The sequence below is a fragment of the Odocoileus virginianus genome, chromosome 15 (assembly GCF_023699985.2).
Source record: "Odocoileus virginianus isolate 20LAN1187 ecotype Illinois chromosome 15, Ovbor_1.2, whole genome shotgun sequence".
NCBI lineage: Eukaryota > Metazoa > Chordata > Mammalia > Artiodactyla > Cervidae > Odocoileus > Odocoileus virginianus.
Window position 1 is genome coordinate 19,945,596 of NC_069688.1, and position 15,147 is coordinate 19,960,742.

The 15,147-nt window shown below is 40.6% G+C and overlaps 1 protein-coding gene across 1 annotated transcript; it reads left to right on the forward strand.

The window, feature by feature from the left end:
* Positions 1 to 2,260: 2,260 nt before the first annotated feature.
* RP1 (RP1 axonemal microtubule associated) lies at positions 2,261 to 13,147 on the forward strand. The gene is given in 4 exon segments (XM_020916495.2): positions 2,261 to 2,881; positions 4,139 to 4,310; positions 6,660 to 10,496; positions 10,499 to 13,147. Coding segments are annotated over 4 exon segments (6,333 nt in total). The 5' UTR covers positions 2,261 to 2,269; the 3' UTR covers positions 12,211 to 13,147.
* Positions 13,148 to 15,147: the final 2,000 nt, after the last annotated feature.

Below are 15,147 nucleotides of genomic sequence, written 5' to 3' on the forward strand. Positions count from 1 at the left end.
CCCCACTGCCAAACAAAACCCTAAGTGTATCAGCTCACATAACTGTGTTCCCAACATGACCAGCAGGTGAGCAGCTCTCTAAATAGTGAGATCCAGGCAGGACGCTACTGGAATTAAAAGCCTCACCAGGAACTTGGTGGGTTAAATGGTAAAGAATCTGCGTGCCAGTGCGGGAGCCCCATGTTCGATCCTTGGGTCAGGAAGATTCCTTGGAGAAGGGAGTGGCAATTCCCTCCCATATTCTTGCCTGGGAAATCCCATGGACAGAGGAGCCTGGCAGGCTACAGTCCATGGGGTCTCGAAGAGTTGGGCACGACTGAGCACGCACACATGAACTTACATATAGATGAATATGCTATTCAAATTTAGGTGAAAAATATGTCTTAAACACTATTCATGTAAAATAACTTCAAATAAATATTAATTAAACGAGCCTAAAAAGTGGTTGGAGGCAACGACTTCTGAAGTCTTTTGTTCAGATAATGAAGAAATTCATCCCTTTCATCACAACAGCATGGCACAGTTTGTCAGGTCAGACCACAGTTTATCAGCCGAGGATGAGCAGAGATTGAGGTTTTGCTGACACTGCAAAGCTGGATTCCCCAGCTCCTGCTACACTGCCTTTTGTGTCTTAAGTATTATAATTACTGTAAACTGCTTGAGAAGAGAGAAGGGGAGTCACATCTCATTTCTAGGCTGATCTTTGAACACATTATATTATGTTACATATAAATAATATTGGCAAGTCATATTGGGGATAAATGAAGAGTCTTAGATAACAGCTTGCAAACATTTAAGTAAGTGATTTGGCCCAGATTTATAGCTGATTTACAGTGCTGAACTTGCCTTATTCATCTGTATGATCTGATCATATTTATTTAGTTTGTCCAATTTGTCTTCAAGGCTGCAGGGCATTCTTACTCTGTCAAAAGACACTAATAATTACATTGATTTAGAACAACAGAAAGTAGCTGCAGTGTGCTACCAATGAAAAACAAGCCAAGCCTCAGATAAACCCTCCCACAAGCTGCTCACTTGTCAGTAAGACTCTTGGAATGTGGACAAGGAAAACCTCAGTGATTGGCTGAAACGGCTTTTAAATTCCGTTGGAAAATTTCACTTTCCAGGCTCTACTGGGAGCAGTAACCAGATTGCATCATTTGTAGCAGCCCATAGTAATGCCGTCATTCATTCTAAAAATATTTGTTTAGTGCAGCATTTTCCAACTTAGGATTAGTTGTGTGTAATTTAACTGCATTTTCTACAATCTGTAATGAAAACATCTTAAACTACCTTAATATGGCCCTTTTTTAAAGGGCCTTCCAGAATTTAATGTCATGAAACAACTTCCTCCAAATGAGTTCATTTGATTCCATCTAACAGACAATTTGAACTTTATAAACTTTTCCTGTGTTCTCCCTTTTCCTTGACTGCCAGGACATGCAGAACTAAACTGATAAGTTGCAAAGCTCTTTTCATTGGATGGTTTCTGATTTGTGTTCCTTTTATTTTTAAAATTGTTCAATAATACCCGTTAATTTTAAAGATTCACAAAATTTGGCAATGTATAAAGAACACAAATATTATCCACAGCTCTGCCATCAGAGATAACCACCATCAACACTGGGCTGTATATACATTTTCTTCTTCTAGTATAATAAATGTTATACACATTGGCAATGGCCTAGAGTGTGTATTCTACAAGCTGCTTTTTCGCTTAGTAATAAATGTCATGATCATTTCTCTATGCCAATAAGTACAGGCCAATAAAGCCCTCTTTAATGGTTGTGCAGTTTTCCATGGATGTATACCTCATGATTTATCTACCTGTGCCCAATTCAGTGGTGTCTTTAGGTTGTTTTTAATTTTTATTTATTTTACTTATTTATTTAGCTATGCTGGGTCTCAGTTGCAGCATGTCAGATTTCTAATTGTGGCATGTGGGATCTAGTTCCCTGAAAAAGGATGGAACCCAGGCTCCCTGCATGGGAAGAGCAGAGTCTTAGTCACTAGACCACCATAGATGTTCCTTTAGGCTGCTTTTAATCTTTCAATTATAAACGCCCTTACTTAACTGCTGCTTTTATATCTTTTTATTTTAAGCCCTGAAAGTTATCTTTCAAAACAGGAAGGTATAACGAATGAGTAAGTGAATGAATGAAATCCTAGGAACAGCTATCAGTAGCTGTGTTAGCATCAGCACGTATTCCTCTTGGTGCTGTTACCATGAAGATGAATAATTTCCTTCCCTCCCCAGGTCTCAACCAAAATGAGCGAAACTCCTTCCACCAGTTTCTCCATGGTTCGCCGGATCTCCTCTGAAGGTCAGCTTCCTTCTCCTCGCCAGTCGGGAATCACCCAGCCTGTCGTGGCCAAAAGGATCAGTTTCTACAAGAGTGGAGACCCGCAGTTCGGCGGGGTCCGGGTGGTGCTGAATCCTCGTTCCTTCAAGACATTCGATGCTCTGTTGGACAATCTGTCGGGCAAGGTGCCCCTGCCCTTCGGGGTGCGGAACATCAGCACCCCCCGGGGGAGGCACAGCATCACGCGCCTGGAGGAGCTGGAGGACGGTCAGTCGTACCTGTGCTCCCACGGCAGGAAAGTGCAGCCAGTGGACTTGGACAAGGCCCGGCGTCGCCCGCGGCCCTGGCTCAGCAGCCGAGCTCTCAGCACGCATGTGCAGCGAGGCCCCGCCCCTGCTGCTCCCGGCATGCTGCGCGTGCCGCGACGGCTCGTGGTCTTCAGGAATGGCGACCCCAAGACGAGGCGTGCAATCGTGCTCAACAGGAGGGTCACGCAGAGCTTCGAGGTCTTCCTGCAGTACCTGACACAGGTCATGCAGCGCCCGGTGACCAAGCTGTACGCCACAGACGGAAGGAAGGTGAGTGTTTGAGGGGACGGGGGCTCTTCACATCTGAGCTCGAGTAGTGAGTGATGTGATGGTGTTCCCCTCCCCCGAGAAGGTTTTTCCCACGTGCGTGCATGCATGTGTGAGAGCGTTCTTGCAGGCTCACAGTTGCATGCTAACATGCTTCAGTGTGCATGGCAGGGCACTGGCTCATCTGGGTGGATGTTCTTCTTTTTGAGGTCAGATTCGGATGAGGCATGGTCCAGGAGGACCTCTTTTTTCTCCTCCACTCTTTCCTCTCAGCCTTGACTTACAGAAGGTGTTGGCACATAATGTGTTACTGTAGGATAGGCCAGTACACCGTGAGATGAGGTGTTGAGGCAAGGAATAGGACTTGATTCAAAAGCTAGCAGACTGAGAGGACTAGTGTCCCCCAAAACCATCTTTTTGGAATCTGTATGCCAGTTTTTTTATAGAACAGAGAGGGGGAGGAGGTGAGGAAATAAAGTAAAATAGTCAGTAGTTTTGCAAAATATTGCCAGCCTGGGCCAGCCTGGGCCAGCCTGGGGTGGGGTCGTGTTAATTTTTTCTTTTCTGCAGCCATCCACAGGTGGGCAAGGTCAGATTGTCTCCCTATGAGCTGAACAAAGGCACTTTAGGTGAGCATTCTGGCAGAGGAGCTAGGTTCCCTGAGGCAACCATTATGTAATAATGGCTGATAATGTGATGATAATAACAAAAGCAACTGGAAAGCAAAGGTTAAAGTCAAAGAAACAGATCCAACATAGAGTCAGATTTTCTGTTCCCTGTTACATAATCTCAGTGATATTTCTTTAAAGAGAGTGGCCTAGGGTGCTATTCTGTCGGGGACAGAAGGCATTTTTCTGGGACCTGCGTGGCCCCAGTCACTTAATGTTGTGGTCTTGGAGTGACTGTCAGGCCCTTTCCCAGCTGGGTGCTTGGGTGGGTAGGACAGGGCAGTCTTGCATACCTTTTGAAGGTTTGTTTAGTTATGAGGGCAGAAGTCTGATCTGTCCCAGGCAGTTGTGGGCTGAATAAGGATGTTGGTCTAATGCCCCCTTCTCCCCCCGCCCCCCCCCCCCCCCATCGCCATTTGGTACTTCATTAGTTTGTATACATCATTGGTGCCCAACAGACAGTTGGTGAGTATCTCTTTCAAACTGTGGAGGTTGTTAAATTAATTCAATCTGTCATAAACTCAATGTATGGAAAGAACAAAACTTCATGTTGCTCGTGTCAGGACCACAACTCTTTGATTTTTTTCCCTAGGTTCCCAGTCTGCAGGCTGTGATCCTGAGCTCTGGAGCTGTGGTGGCAGCAGGAAGGGAACCGTTTAAACCAGGAAATTATGACATCCAAAAGTACTTGCTTCCTGCTAGATTACCAGGGATCTCTCGTCGTGTGTACCCCAAGGGAAATGCTAGGTCAGAAAGCAGAAAAAGTAAGTCACTTAAATATATAGCCCTTATTTTTAGCCCTAAGGTTTTTTTATTTTATCCTCAAAAACAACAACAGCAATTCATCTTAAATGACCAATTTCTTTCATCACAGAAAAAGAGAGGATCAAAACATTTTAAACTGAAATTGGTTCTATTTATAGCTGCAAAGAGTCAGAGAGATTAATAATTTTAAAAAGATTGTTTTTCAAATCAATGATATATTTATTTAAATTGATGAGTTTCTTTTTATTTCTTTTGTTTTGCACCTAATACCTAGATAAAAGATCAAAATGCCATCATTTCTTGATTTAGAGAGGAATTCTAAATTCTATGGGATATGAGTAAGCGACGCACCAATAGTTTTGGAGTTTTTTGTATATAATAAATACCATGTAGCACAGCTGAGCTCAGATTAATTGATTGACTTTAAAAAAATTCTCTTAATTACATACATGCTCCACTTTCTGAAGTTATTCCAGTAAAAACCATAGGCCCTTAGATTCACTTTTTATTAATTAAAAAAAATTCATATGGCCAGTTGCTAGTTAACAGTACTCTAGATTGACAGGTCCTTAAATATCATACAGTGTGACATTATCCTTTGGATAGGGGAGGACAAGGACCTCTTGATACCCATGAGTGTGGTATAGGCTGTAAGTTACCCTTTTCAGTCATAGCTGATCTCATTATTCATTGTGTGCAGCATTTTAACTCGGTGCTAAAGTGTTGATTGCCATTTACACTTCAATTTTAGTTTTTATTTTCTTTCAACATGCTATAATACACATTTTAAGTAGTGTTAATTCCTCTACCTATTGCTCAAATGGGCAGATTCAACTCTTACTTATTGTTGTTATTTAGTTATTTCATGTGTTCTGTTGGTTCAGTCGTGTCTGACTCTTTGTGACCCCATGTAGCCCTGTCAGGCTTCTCTGTCCATAGGATTCTCCAGGCACGAATAGTGGAGTGGGTTCTCATTTCCTCCTCCAGGGGATCTTCCTGAGCCAGGGATTGAACCTGTGTCCCCTGCATTGCAGGCAGATTCTTTATCATTGTGCCATGTGGGAAGTCCATGGGGATTGGGTACATAGGGTGTGCATGTGTGCAGCTAAATATCTATTTTGCCTAGGGTAGTATTGTTTCACCCTGGTCATTTTGTTAAACTGATTTTATTATCTTCTCTCTGATGTGGGTTTCTGAGCATAGTTTTTGATGGCTTCAGGGAATCTGAGGGCTTCAGTAAGTTTTTACTTTAAAACATAATGAGTGAAACATTTTCATTTATAATTTTGGTAAATATATTCCAAAAATAAGAGAAAGTATCTCTAGCCTTATACCCTGAAGCAAAAGGTGTTTAATTGATGGTAAGCATATGCATAGGGCTTCCCAGGTGTGACTCAGTGGTAAAGAATCCACCTGCCAGTACAGGAGACGACCGAGACCTGGCTTCAATCCCTGAGTCGAGAAGATCCCATGCAGGAGGGCTTGGCAACCCTCTCCAGTATTTTTGCCTGGAGAATCTCATGGACAAAGGAGCTTGGTGGACTACAGACACGACTGAATGGCTAAGTATAGCACAGCACAAGCATGTGCATGTCTATACAAGCTACAGATCGTAATTTGACTGAGTTGGGGAAGCATGAGTGCCAAGGTTATCGCTAGAGATGCATGTTAAAAAAAGACCTAGATATCTGGCTGTGTGATTGGCTTTCTTCTCTTTTGTGACTGACATTAAATTAAATGTACTTTTTATAGAAGATGATGTTAAATTAATAATTATTACTAAGTTAATCTTGCCTTTAAAATAAATTATAAAACTGTTTTTACTTTGGCAGTGCTATAGATACCTCTCTTTGATACATACTGATAGGAAGATGGATACCACCAAAAAACTATCCCTTGCTTGTATGGCTAGGTAAGCAGCACTGGATTACACCCCAAGTCCAGTACTGTGAAACAGAATAATACAGCAAAACCAAACCTCACAGAAACCTCTTTATTTTTGCTAGAATCTTTAGCAGTTTCTACTTTATACTTTCTGTATTAAAATTACCTTATTAAACTCATTAAGACTTAAGTACAATTCTGTGAATTTCCTCACTGAAGTAGAATTTAAGTTCTTTTTTAAAGAGTATGTTGTAGAAACGTACCAGATATTACCATGAATTAAAGTGACCAAATGATACATAGATGTGAGAAATTTAACAACATCTTACTATGACATTTAGAAAATAGGGTATTTTTCATACTAATTGTTCATTTTCTTTTTTTCTTTCTTTGCTGCCTCCTCTATTGGATATTTATGACTTCTCTCTCTTCCACGTTGTATTTTACTTTTAAAACCTTGAAAGTGAGCACGCATGTACCTTCAAGCCCAACGTCTCAGATTTATTCTCTTTCTTCTGAGAAAATGCAGAGTAATGATTGCTACTCGGATCATTCTTTTGCTTCTGAAAATTACTTGGCATTAGAAAAAAATGATTCTCAGAATTTATTGATATATCCTTCTGAAGATGATGTTGAGAAATCAATTATTTTTAATCAAGATGGCACTATGACAGTTGAGATGAAAATTCGATTCAAGATAAAGGAGGAAGAAACCATAAAATGGACAACCACTCTCTGTAGAGCTGATCTGTCCAATAATGGTGAAAAAAGTGAAATAAGCAGTCTCCCAGGGAGAATGGATGATCGATCATCTGGTGTAAAGATTACTGCATGTTCATTGTCCTCAGACATCTCACCTCTGGAGAAAGGTGGTAGTCAGGTAGACAGTCTAGCGGAGGAGGTGAACACTCAAGTAAAAGATCAAGATGTTGAAACTTGCAGTTCTACTAGCTGGGAGAACCCTACTATGGACACAGATGCCACCCAGGGAACTCAGGATCGAGTGAAGCATCGTTTCTACAGGCCCCCTACACCTGGACCAAGGAGAGTGAGGCAGAAGAAGTCTGTGATAGGGAGTGTGACCTTAGTATCTGAAACTGAGGTTCAAGAGAAAATGATTGGGCAGTTTTCCTACAATGAAGAAAGGAAAGATTGGGAAAACAAGTCTGAGTATCACATGGTCACACATTCTTGCAGTAAAATGTCATCTGTGTCCAACAGACCCATACTCGTTCAAGTTGATAATGATGAGCAGGTAGCATCATCTTTAGAAAGAAAAAAGGAAAGCAGATTGCTCAAATCAAGTGCAATAAGTGCTGGTGTTGTAGAAATTACAAGTCAGAAGATGTTAGAGATGTCCCATAATGGTGGCTTGCCACAGACTACATCAGAAAACTCAATTGTGGAGGAAGGTGTAGTTGATAATGTCACAGCAGACAACGAAGCTAGTGTTAAGAATTTAAGAACTTATGGTAACACAGATGATAGATCTGGCTCTTTCTTAGCAGATGCAGCTCACTCTTCAAGTAACAACCCTGGGACTGACAAAACTATTTCCAAGACCCCAGCTTCGGTAGGACCCTCTACTGTCACTACAAGAATTGACCAACTGCTCCATGCATTTTCTCAGTGTGGTTTAACAAAACTTCCAGAAAATGAAAAGCAGATTTCATCATCTGTTGCTAGCAAAAAAAAGATGAAATCTCAGCAGCATGTGATAAATTCTCAGCATCAGGCTGGAGAGATGGCAACTAAAAGAATCCCCAGGAAGAATAAGAGAATGAACACAAGAGGTAGAATTGCACAGGAAACCATATTGCAAGATTCATGTAGTCCCCTTAAAGGGGCCATACTTTGTGAAAAAGACCTCCATGCAAGTGATATGGTAATTGAATCAAATTATTTTTCTTCGAAAGGTAATAATCCTGTGAATTCCAGAAATTTACATAGAAATAAATTAAATGCTCTTCATAAACCTAAGGTTCAAGGACTTTTAGCCAGAAGAAAATCCAGACCACTAAACAAAGTAAACTTGGGAGGACCTACAAAAAGAGAAATTGGTCAAGGAGAGAAAGTGTTTTCCCACAATGATATTGGATATTGCAAAAATACTTTTGAAAATCAAAATTTATTTCATTTATTTAACTTCCTTGAGCAAAAACCTAATGCTTTTTGTGGGCCAGAGTCTCAGGCAGAAACAGCATCTTGGTATTTGAGAGGAACATCAAAGAGGAGTTTAGTTTCAAAAGTTAATAATTCACACATAACTTTAAGGAGCCAGAAAAAACCAAAAAGGGATAAGTTGAAATCAGATACTGCTGTAAGTAAGCAGCATGTCACAACCAGGGCAAATTCTTTGGCTTCTTTGGAAAAAGCTGTTTTTCCTGAGAATGTTACCCATCATTCAGTTCAAAGTTATGTACAAAGATGGTTGCAGAACTTAAGTCCACAAACAGCTTTGCAACTTGGCAAGTCAGCTCCAGTATACAAAAAGGAAAGGGGTGTGGCGAGTTACAAAAGTGGTTTTCTTCCAGGAAACAGTTCCTACACTAGTTCTGGAAAAGGAAATGATTCTGTTCTGGAAAGTAGTAGACACACAACTAAAAGTGCCACTTTGACAGGAGACAATCTAGGGAAGAAAGTAGGTATGTCTTTAGGCAAAGGTAGCAGTGAAGAACTCATCCAGGATCACTGTGACAGCCATACTGACTCCCTGAATGATACTTCCTTGCTTTCTATTCATGAATTCTGTACTTTGTCGCAGTCAGCTACTGATGATCCTAATGCTAAAAGTCAAGTGTCTGCTGTGAAGTCAGGGCAAGAGGTGAGCCTTGTTTACAAAGATATAAACCTTGCTGCAAAAGGGCCAAGCGTAGAGACTGCCGTACAAGTAGATCTGGAAGGGGACGCCCCACAGCACTTGTCGCCAGTCCAGCTGCTTCGCCAGCTGCAAGCTTTGGTTCCTAGTAGTCCCAAGGCTCAAAATGGAGTTGTTCAGATGCCAGGTCCACTTTCAGAAATTCCCTTCCCTTCTTTGATATGTAATTCCTCCACTAATGTACTTCTAGCTTGGCTTCTGGTGCTAAACCTAAAGGGAGGTATGAGTAGCTTCTGTCCAGGTGACGCTCTCAAGGCGACCAGTGGAAGTTCAGAAACACTTGCATTGTTGGAGGTGCTGAAGCACATTGCTGTCACAGAGGAAGCTGATGACTTGAAGGCCGCCGTGGCCAGCTTACTGGAATCAACCACGAATCACTTTGGACTCACTGAGAAAGAACAGGATGTGGTTCCAATAGGTCTTTCTGCAAATTGCTCTACACGCAACATTCAGATAGTTCCTCAGTGTGTTGAAAATGGGAAAACACAGAAAATCTCTTTAGATGGAAGCCATACTGCCGGTGAGGAAGTCTCTGAAGTCTGTGTTACAGCAGTGACTCGCTCTCCATGTAAAATGGGCACTGTAGTTAAGACTTACCCTCCAAAAGAGACTTGTCACCTCAGTGAAGATTCTTTCCCCAGTGATGACTGTACCATGGATCAGACTTCCATGAACAAGGCTTGTTTCTTAGAAGACATCTCTTCACTTACTGATGCTGTGTCTTCTCATGAGGCTTGTGCTTATGAGCAAAACCATATCTATGAGAGAGCTGATAATTTGGAATTGACTGAAGAGTTAGAAAGAGTTGATGAAGTTCAGAAAGACAGAAATATTTTGGCAGACCCTGGGTATAAACATGGCTCTAATATGTTGGTGTCACACCAAAGTATCGGTAATTTAAGCCACTGTGGCTCTTTCCAAAATACAACTGAATCAGAACTTCATGGAGAAAATAGTTTTTTAGATAAATTTGAAAGTTGTTCATTAAAGAAATTTCAGGATAAAAATGTATATACATCTTTTGATAAGGAGGATTCAAAGACTTCTGAAGAACCAGGCTCAACAACCAACAGCATGACATCAAGTGAAAGAAACGTCTCAGAATTGGAATCTTTTGAGGAATTAGAAAACCAGAACACTGTTATCTTTAATACAAAGGTAAATTCAGGGGAGCAAGTGACTGAAGAATTGATCCGAAAGGAGTTAGAGGCTAGTAAGAGTTTGGAATTGATCGAAGTGTCCAGCAGAAATGATGCAGAAGTAGGAAAGGATGGTGTAATTTGTGAGACAATCAGTAGGAGACTGGTGACTCCACCATCTTTAGTATTTTGCTATGATTCTAAGCAAAATATGGAAAAGGAGCCCAGTGATGGAGAAACTAAAACAAGAGTCAAAAAGATGGTGGAAAGCTTGGAAGCTGGAAGTTCTCAGAGTCCCCTCTTAATTTTAAAAACAGTCTAAGAAGGTCAGGAACTTCTGATTGGTCAGATTATAGACAAGACAGTGAGAATGAACAGTCATACAAAACACCCAGTGATGGCCCCAGTGACAGTGATGAGGAGATGATCCCAGAGAAAGAATGCAACAAAGGATTTGTTAAAAGGACAATAGAGAAACTTTATGGTAAAGCAGAGATGATGAGACCATCTTTTTTTGCTGGATCTACACACACATCTCAGGTTTATCCTTGTGATTCTGTGGAATTTCAGGGCACTGGGAAAGTAGGTCTTTATGATCCTCAAGGTCAGTCACTTGGCTCTTCAGAACGAGTATCTAGTAATTCAAGTGTGTTGCAGAAATTTCCAGAGCAAAAACGAGATAAATGTGATGTTAATAATGTGAGGGCCAGTTATCCCAGGGAAGATATTGCAGAACATGGTACAGAACAGAATGATCATAAAAGAATCCTCAGGGACGGGGAAGAGGGAGTACTGATCGACAAGGGCAAGTGGCTCCTGAAAGAAAATCATTTGCTAAGAGTGTCATCACCTGAATGTTCTGACCCATGTGGCCATGCAGACACCACATCAGTGGATACTCTACTGGATAATAACAGCAACGAGGTTCTGTATTCACATTTTGGAAACTTGGCTCCAGGCCCAAGCATGGCTGAACTATCCTCCTCAGAGCTAGAGGAACTGACTCAGCCTCCTGAGCTGAGATGCAATTATTTTAACATGCCTCATTGTACTGACTCGGAGCCCTTCTGTGATGATGAGCTAGATATTCAAGATGAAGCTTGTGCTCAGGAGAGAAAACCAAATCACCCAGCAGTGGAGAAGGGTAACCTTAGATCAGAGAGAGTGTGTACGTCTGCCACACATGTCTTCGCGTCTGCTGGTAACAAAGTCCATCCTGTCTCTGATAGTGCTGTTAGGAACCAACCATTGGCTAGTAGTAATGTAATTCATGGAGCCCTTCGGGAAGACGACTCTTTGGATAAACTCTATAATATCTGTGGTCAACATTGCCCAATACTAACTGTGATTAACCAGCCCATAAATGAGGAACACCGAGGATTTGCATATTGCACAGATTCTGATGTTGAAAATTCATTGAGTCTCCAGTTATGGATGAAAATACACCCATGTTTACAACAGTCAAGCAAAACCATGTTCAGAGATAAGAACAGTAAAACAAGAAGTAGAAGAACACTTACTGATAATGCCATTGCCAATACACACGATTGGCCTCATTTTAATAACACATTTGACTTGATGGACAGAAGGAGAAAATTAAAACGAAGTAACTGCATGGGCTTAGAGGAAGAAAATAATTTCAATAAATTTCAGTCATATTTAAAGAGTTTCTTGCACACGTTGTTGTTAGTTGTGGGTCAGGTGAATTCAAATACACAAGACCCCAGCAGTCAGACAAAGGATATCTTTGAAGTAATTGATGAGAACAATAACTTATTAAATAGCAGATTCCAGAACTCAGGAACCAATCTCAACCAAGTAGTCAGAGAACACAGCTCTCATTTGTCCTTTGAAATGCTTGGCCAAGACGAGACATTCTTAGGTATTAGCAACAGAAATATCTTAGAAATATTTTATATTTTTGAAGATGAAAATCTTTTCATTTGGGAAGAGGAAAACTAATTACATTGGACTGGTCTTGAAAGCCGTGATGAATGAGCAGATTTCCAATTTCAGTATCAGTGCAGCCTTTCATCAGTGTTTTCTCCTTATGAAAAGATGAAGCATATGGGATGGACGTGGATTAGATACTGCTAAAAATTTCCCACTTCTTCAGAATGAACTTACCCTAGAAATCTTGCCACTGGATAATCCAATTTGATGTTAATCACTCCTGTATTCTTCATTTTTCCAGCAGTTACAGACTTAGTGTCTATTCTTTTTGAACTTTTTATGCGTTTTTCTCTTGAACATGTGTAATTTCTTACTTCTCTTCTATTTCTAATTTCTATTTCTAAGATATCATAAATGCCCTGAGGATAGGAATTACATCTCTCCCTCCCTTTTTTTAAATGTCAACTTAGTGCAAAATGTGTACTGAAGGTATTGGTGAGTTACTGGAATAGGCATAGCTGAAGATTACTTTATTTATTAATTTTAACTACTGATTTGATGAAAGTATGATTAGAGTGTCACAACAATCTTGTAATGTTTGTGTGTGTCTTTGTGTGTGTGTGCCAAATGTATTGAATCTACTTTCCTCATAACATCTGTCTAATGAACTCGCAAGTATTTCTTTAGGACAGGACTCACCATTTTTCCTCATGAGCAGAAAATGATGCTGTACCACTCAGCTGGCTCTCCAGTACTTTGCCTAGAAATTATAATCTCTTTAACATTAGTAAGATGTCAAGAAATTTAAATAGGTCAGAGAAAATGAAAAAATTTAAGGCAAGGTTTGTGAAGAAAAATGAGAAGAACTGGAATGATTTAAGTTGGAAAAGAAAAGAGAAAGGTGGCTTCAGAGTTCTTAAATTTGAAAAAACTGCTGTGAAGAACTTTACAGATTTCTTTGCATGTCCATCTGTGTTAATAAAACATTTAATTAGATATAAATAAAAACATGTTGCTTAGAAGGAGAAATAAATTTGATTAGGCTGGGAACCATAAATTGCCTCTTGAATACTTGTGGTATTTTTGCCTCGGTCTTGACCAGAGAATCTTTTTAGGTTCTTGTTTTTCATTGTTTGATGGTATAGAAACAAGACTTATAAAATGTGGAAATCTATGTCTCTTGTCTGAAATTGACTCAAAATAGCAAAATTAATGGTTTTGGAGCCACACGTGGAGGTGCTAATATATAAATTTGGCATTGGGGAGCTAAAAGTAATTACTTACATAAAGAATACCTTGATTTTCTATTTCAGTTCATCTTGAGTCATAAATTCATAAAAAATTATGAGTTGCTATTTATTTAACCAGAGGAATATTACCTCTACATAGAGTATGATTTTTCTGCATTGAGTGATGCACTCTTCTAATTGAAATATGGAAATTGTAATGTTATGTAAGCTTCTTTAATGAGCAATGAGAAATTTTTGTGAAATAAAAGGGCTAAAATTGTGGAGACATACCTACACTTAGCTTTATTGTATTTTGCAGATACCACATTTTTTTTTTTTTAACAAATTGAAGATTTGTGGCAAGGTTGCAGAGCAGAGACACAGGGAAATTATTTTTGCTTTTAATTTGGAAGGAGTGATATTTGGGGTTTCCCTGGTGGCTTAGCAGGTAAAGAAGCCGCCTGCAAGAGATGCAAGAGACTAGGGTTCGATCCCTGGATCAGGGAAGACCCCCCGGGGTTGCATGGCAACTCACTCCAGTATTGTTGCCTGGGAAATCCCATGGATGGAAGAGCCTGGCGGGGTATAGTCCTTGGGGCCGCAACGAGTGGAACATGACCGAAGGGTCTTAGCATGCACACACCCATGTTATTTAGGCATACCAGGGGAATGGGGAAATCACTCATAACAACCAGGAGGTTTTAGAAAAATGTGGCACATAGCATACGGTTTTTAGTAATATGACATCAAATGTTGTCCTGGGAGGCCCAGATGATACTGGGAAGATAAATTGGGAGTGATGAACATGAATGAGAGGTGCTCGGCTGTGTAATGCACTTGTTTAAAACGAGCGTGTTCCGACGCACTGAAGTCTGAGACTGGGAGCTGAGTCTTTCTCACGTTTATATCCCAGATCTAGCATTTTACTTGATCGGGGGCATGGTGGGCGCCTGATAAACATGTGCTGGGTAGATACAAAGTGCTTGTCATGCTCTTGCTTTATTAACTCTGCATCCATATGTATGGGAAGATATGCAAAGATGCTGAGGGATAGAACTAAGTTTCTTGTATTTTATGAAGCCATATTTCAGTTGTATTTTATGAAGCCATGTCTATGAAAATCATTTTTTTTAAAGTGAATATACAATTTAACATTCAAACTTCATTAAGACGTGCAATATGGCAATTTTCATTTTTTTCTTTTAAACATTCAAAGGATTTTAACATTTTTCACAAATTTTACATTAAAATGTAAAGGCTTACATTAAAAAACGATCTCAAAACATTGGGAAATCTAGATTAAATGACATTAGGGGAAGTTTTAAGACTAGCACAGACCTGATGAAGTACTTGAGGACTGAGAAAGGGATCTAGCCTGTTGTGTTCAGGGGAATGCACAAGCAGGTGGGCTGGTGCAGTTACCACCTGTGGCCACCAGATGGCAGCTGTGCCACATGAGTCCAGGCGCTCAGGCCCCTCGGAGGGAGGCTGGTGGGCTCTCTGGAGCAGCTAAGGTTCAAGCCAGGCCTGGGCTGTGTGCCTCTGCTCCAGAGATCTGAGGACCCAGTTGTGCAGGCAGCCCCGAGTCTCAAACCCAGAAGGGATTAGCAGTGTTCAGAATTAGAGGAAATCCACTGTTAGCAAGGAGTGTAAGTTCACAAGTTGTGGGGATATGAAGGGAAGCGTCGGCTATCAGGGACCATCAGAGTTGATCCCCAGGAAAGATGAGGAGACTGGAGCAACCAAAACTCTAACTCAGGTTGAAGCTTAGTTAATGAGTTATGGGCTGGGCGGACAGGAGTGGTTTTTACAG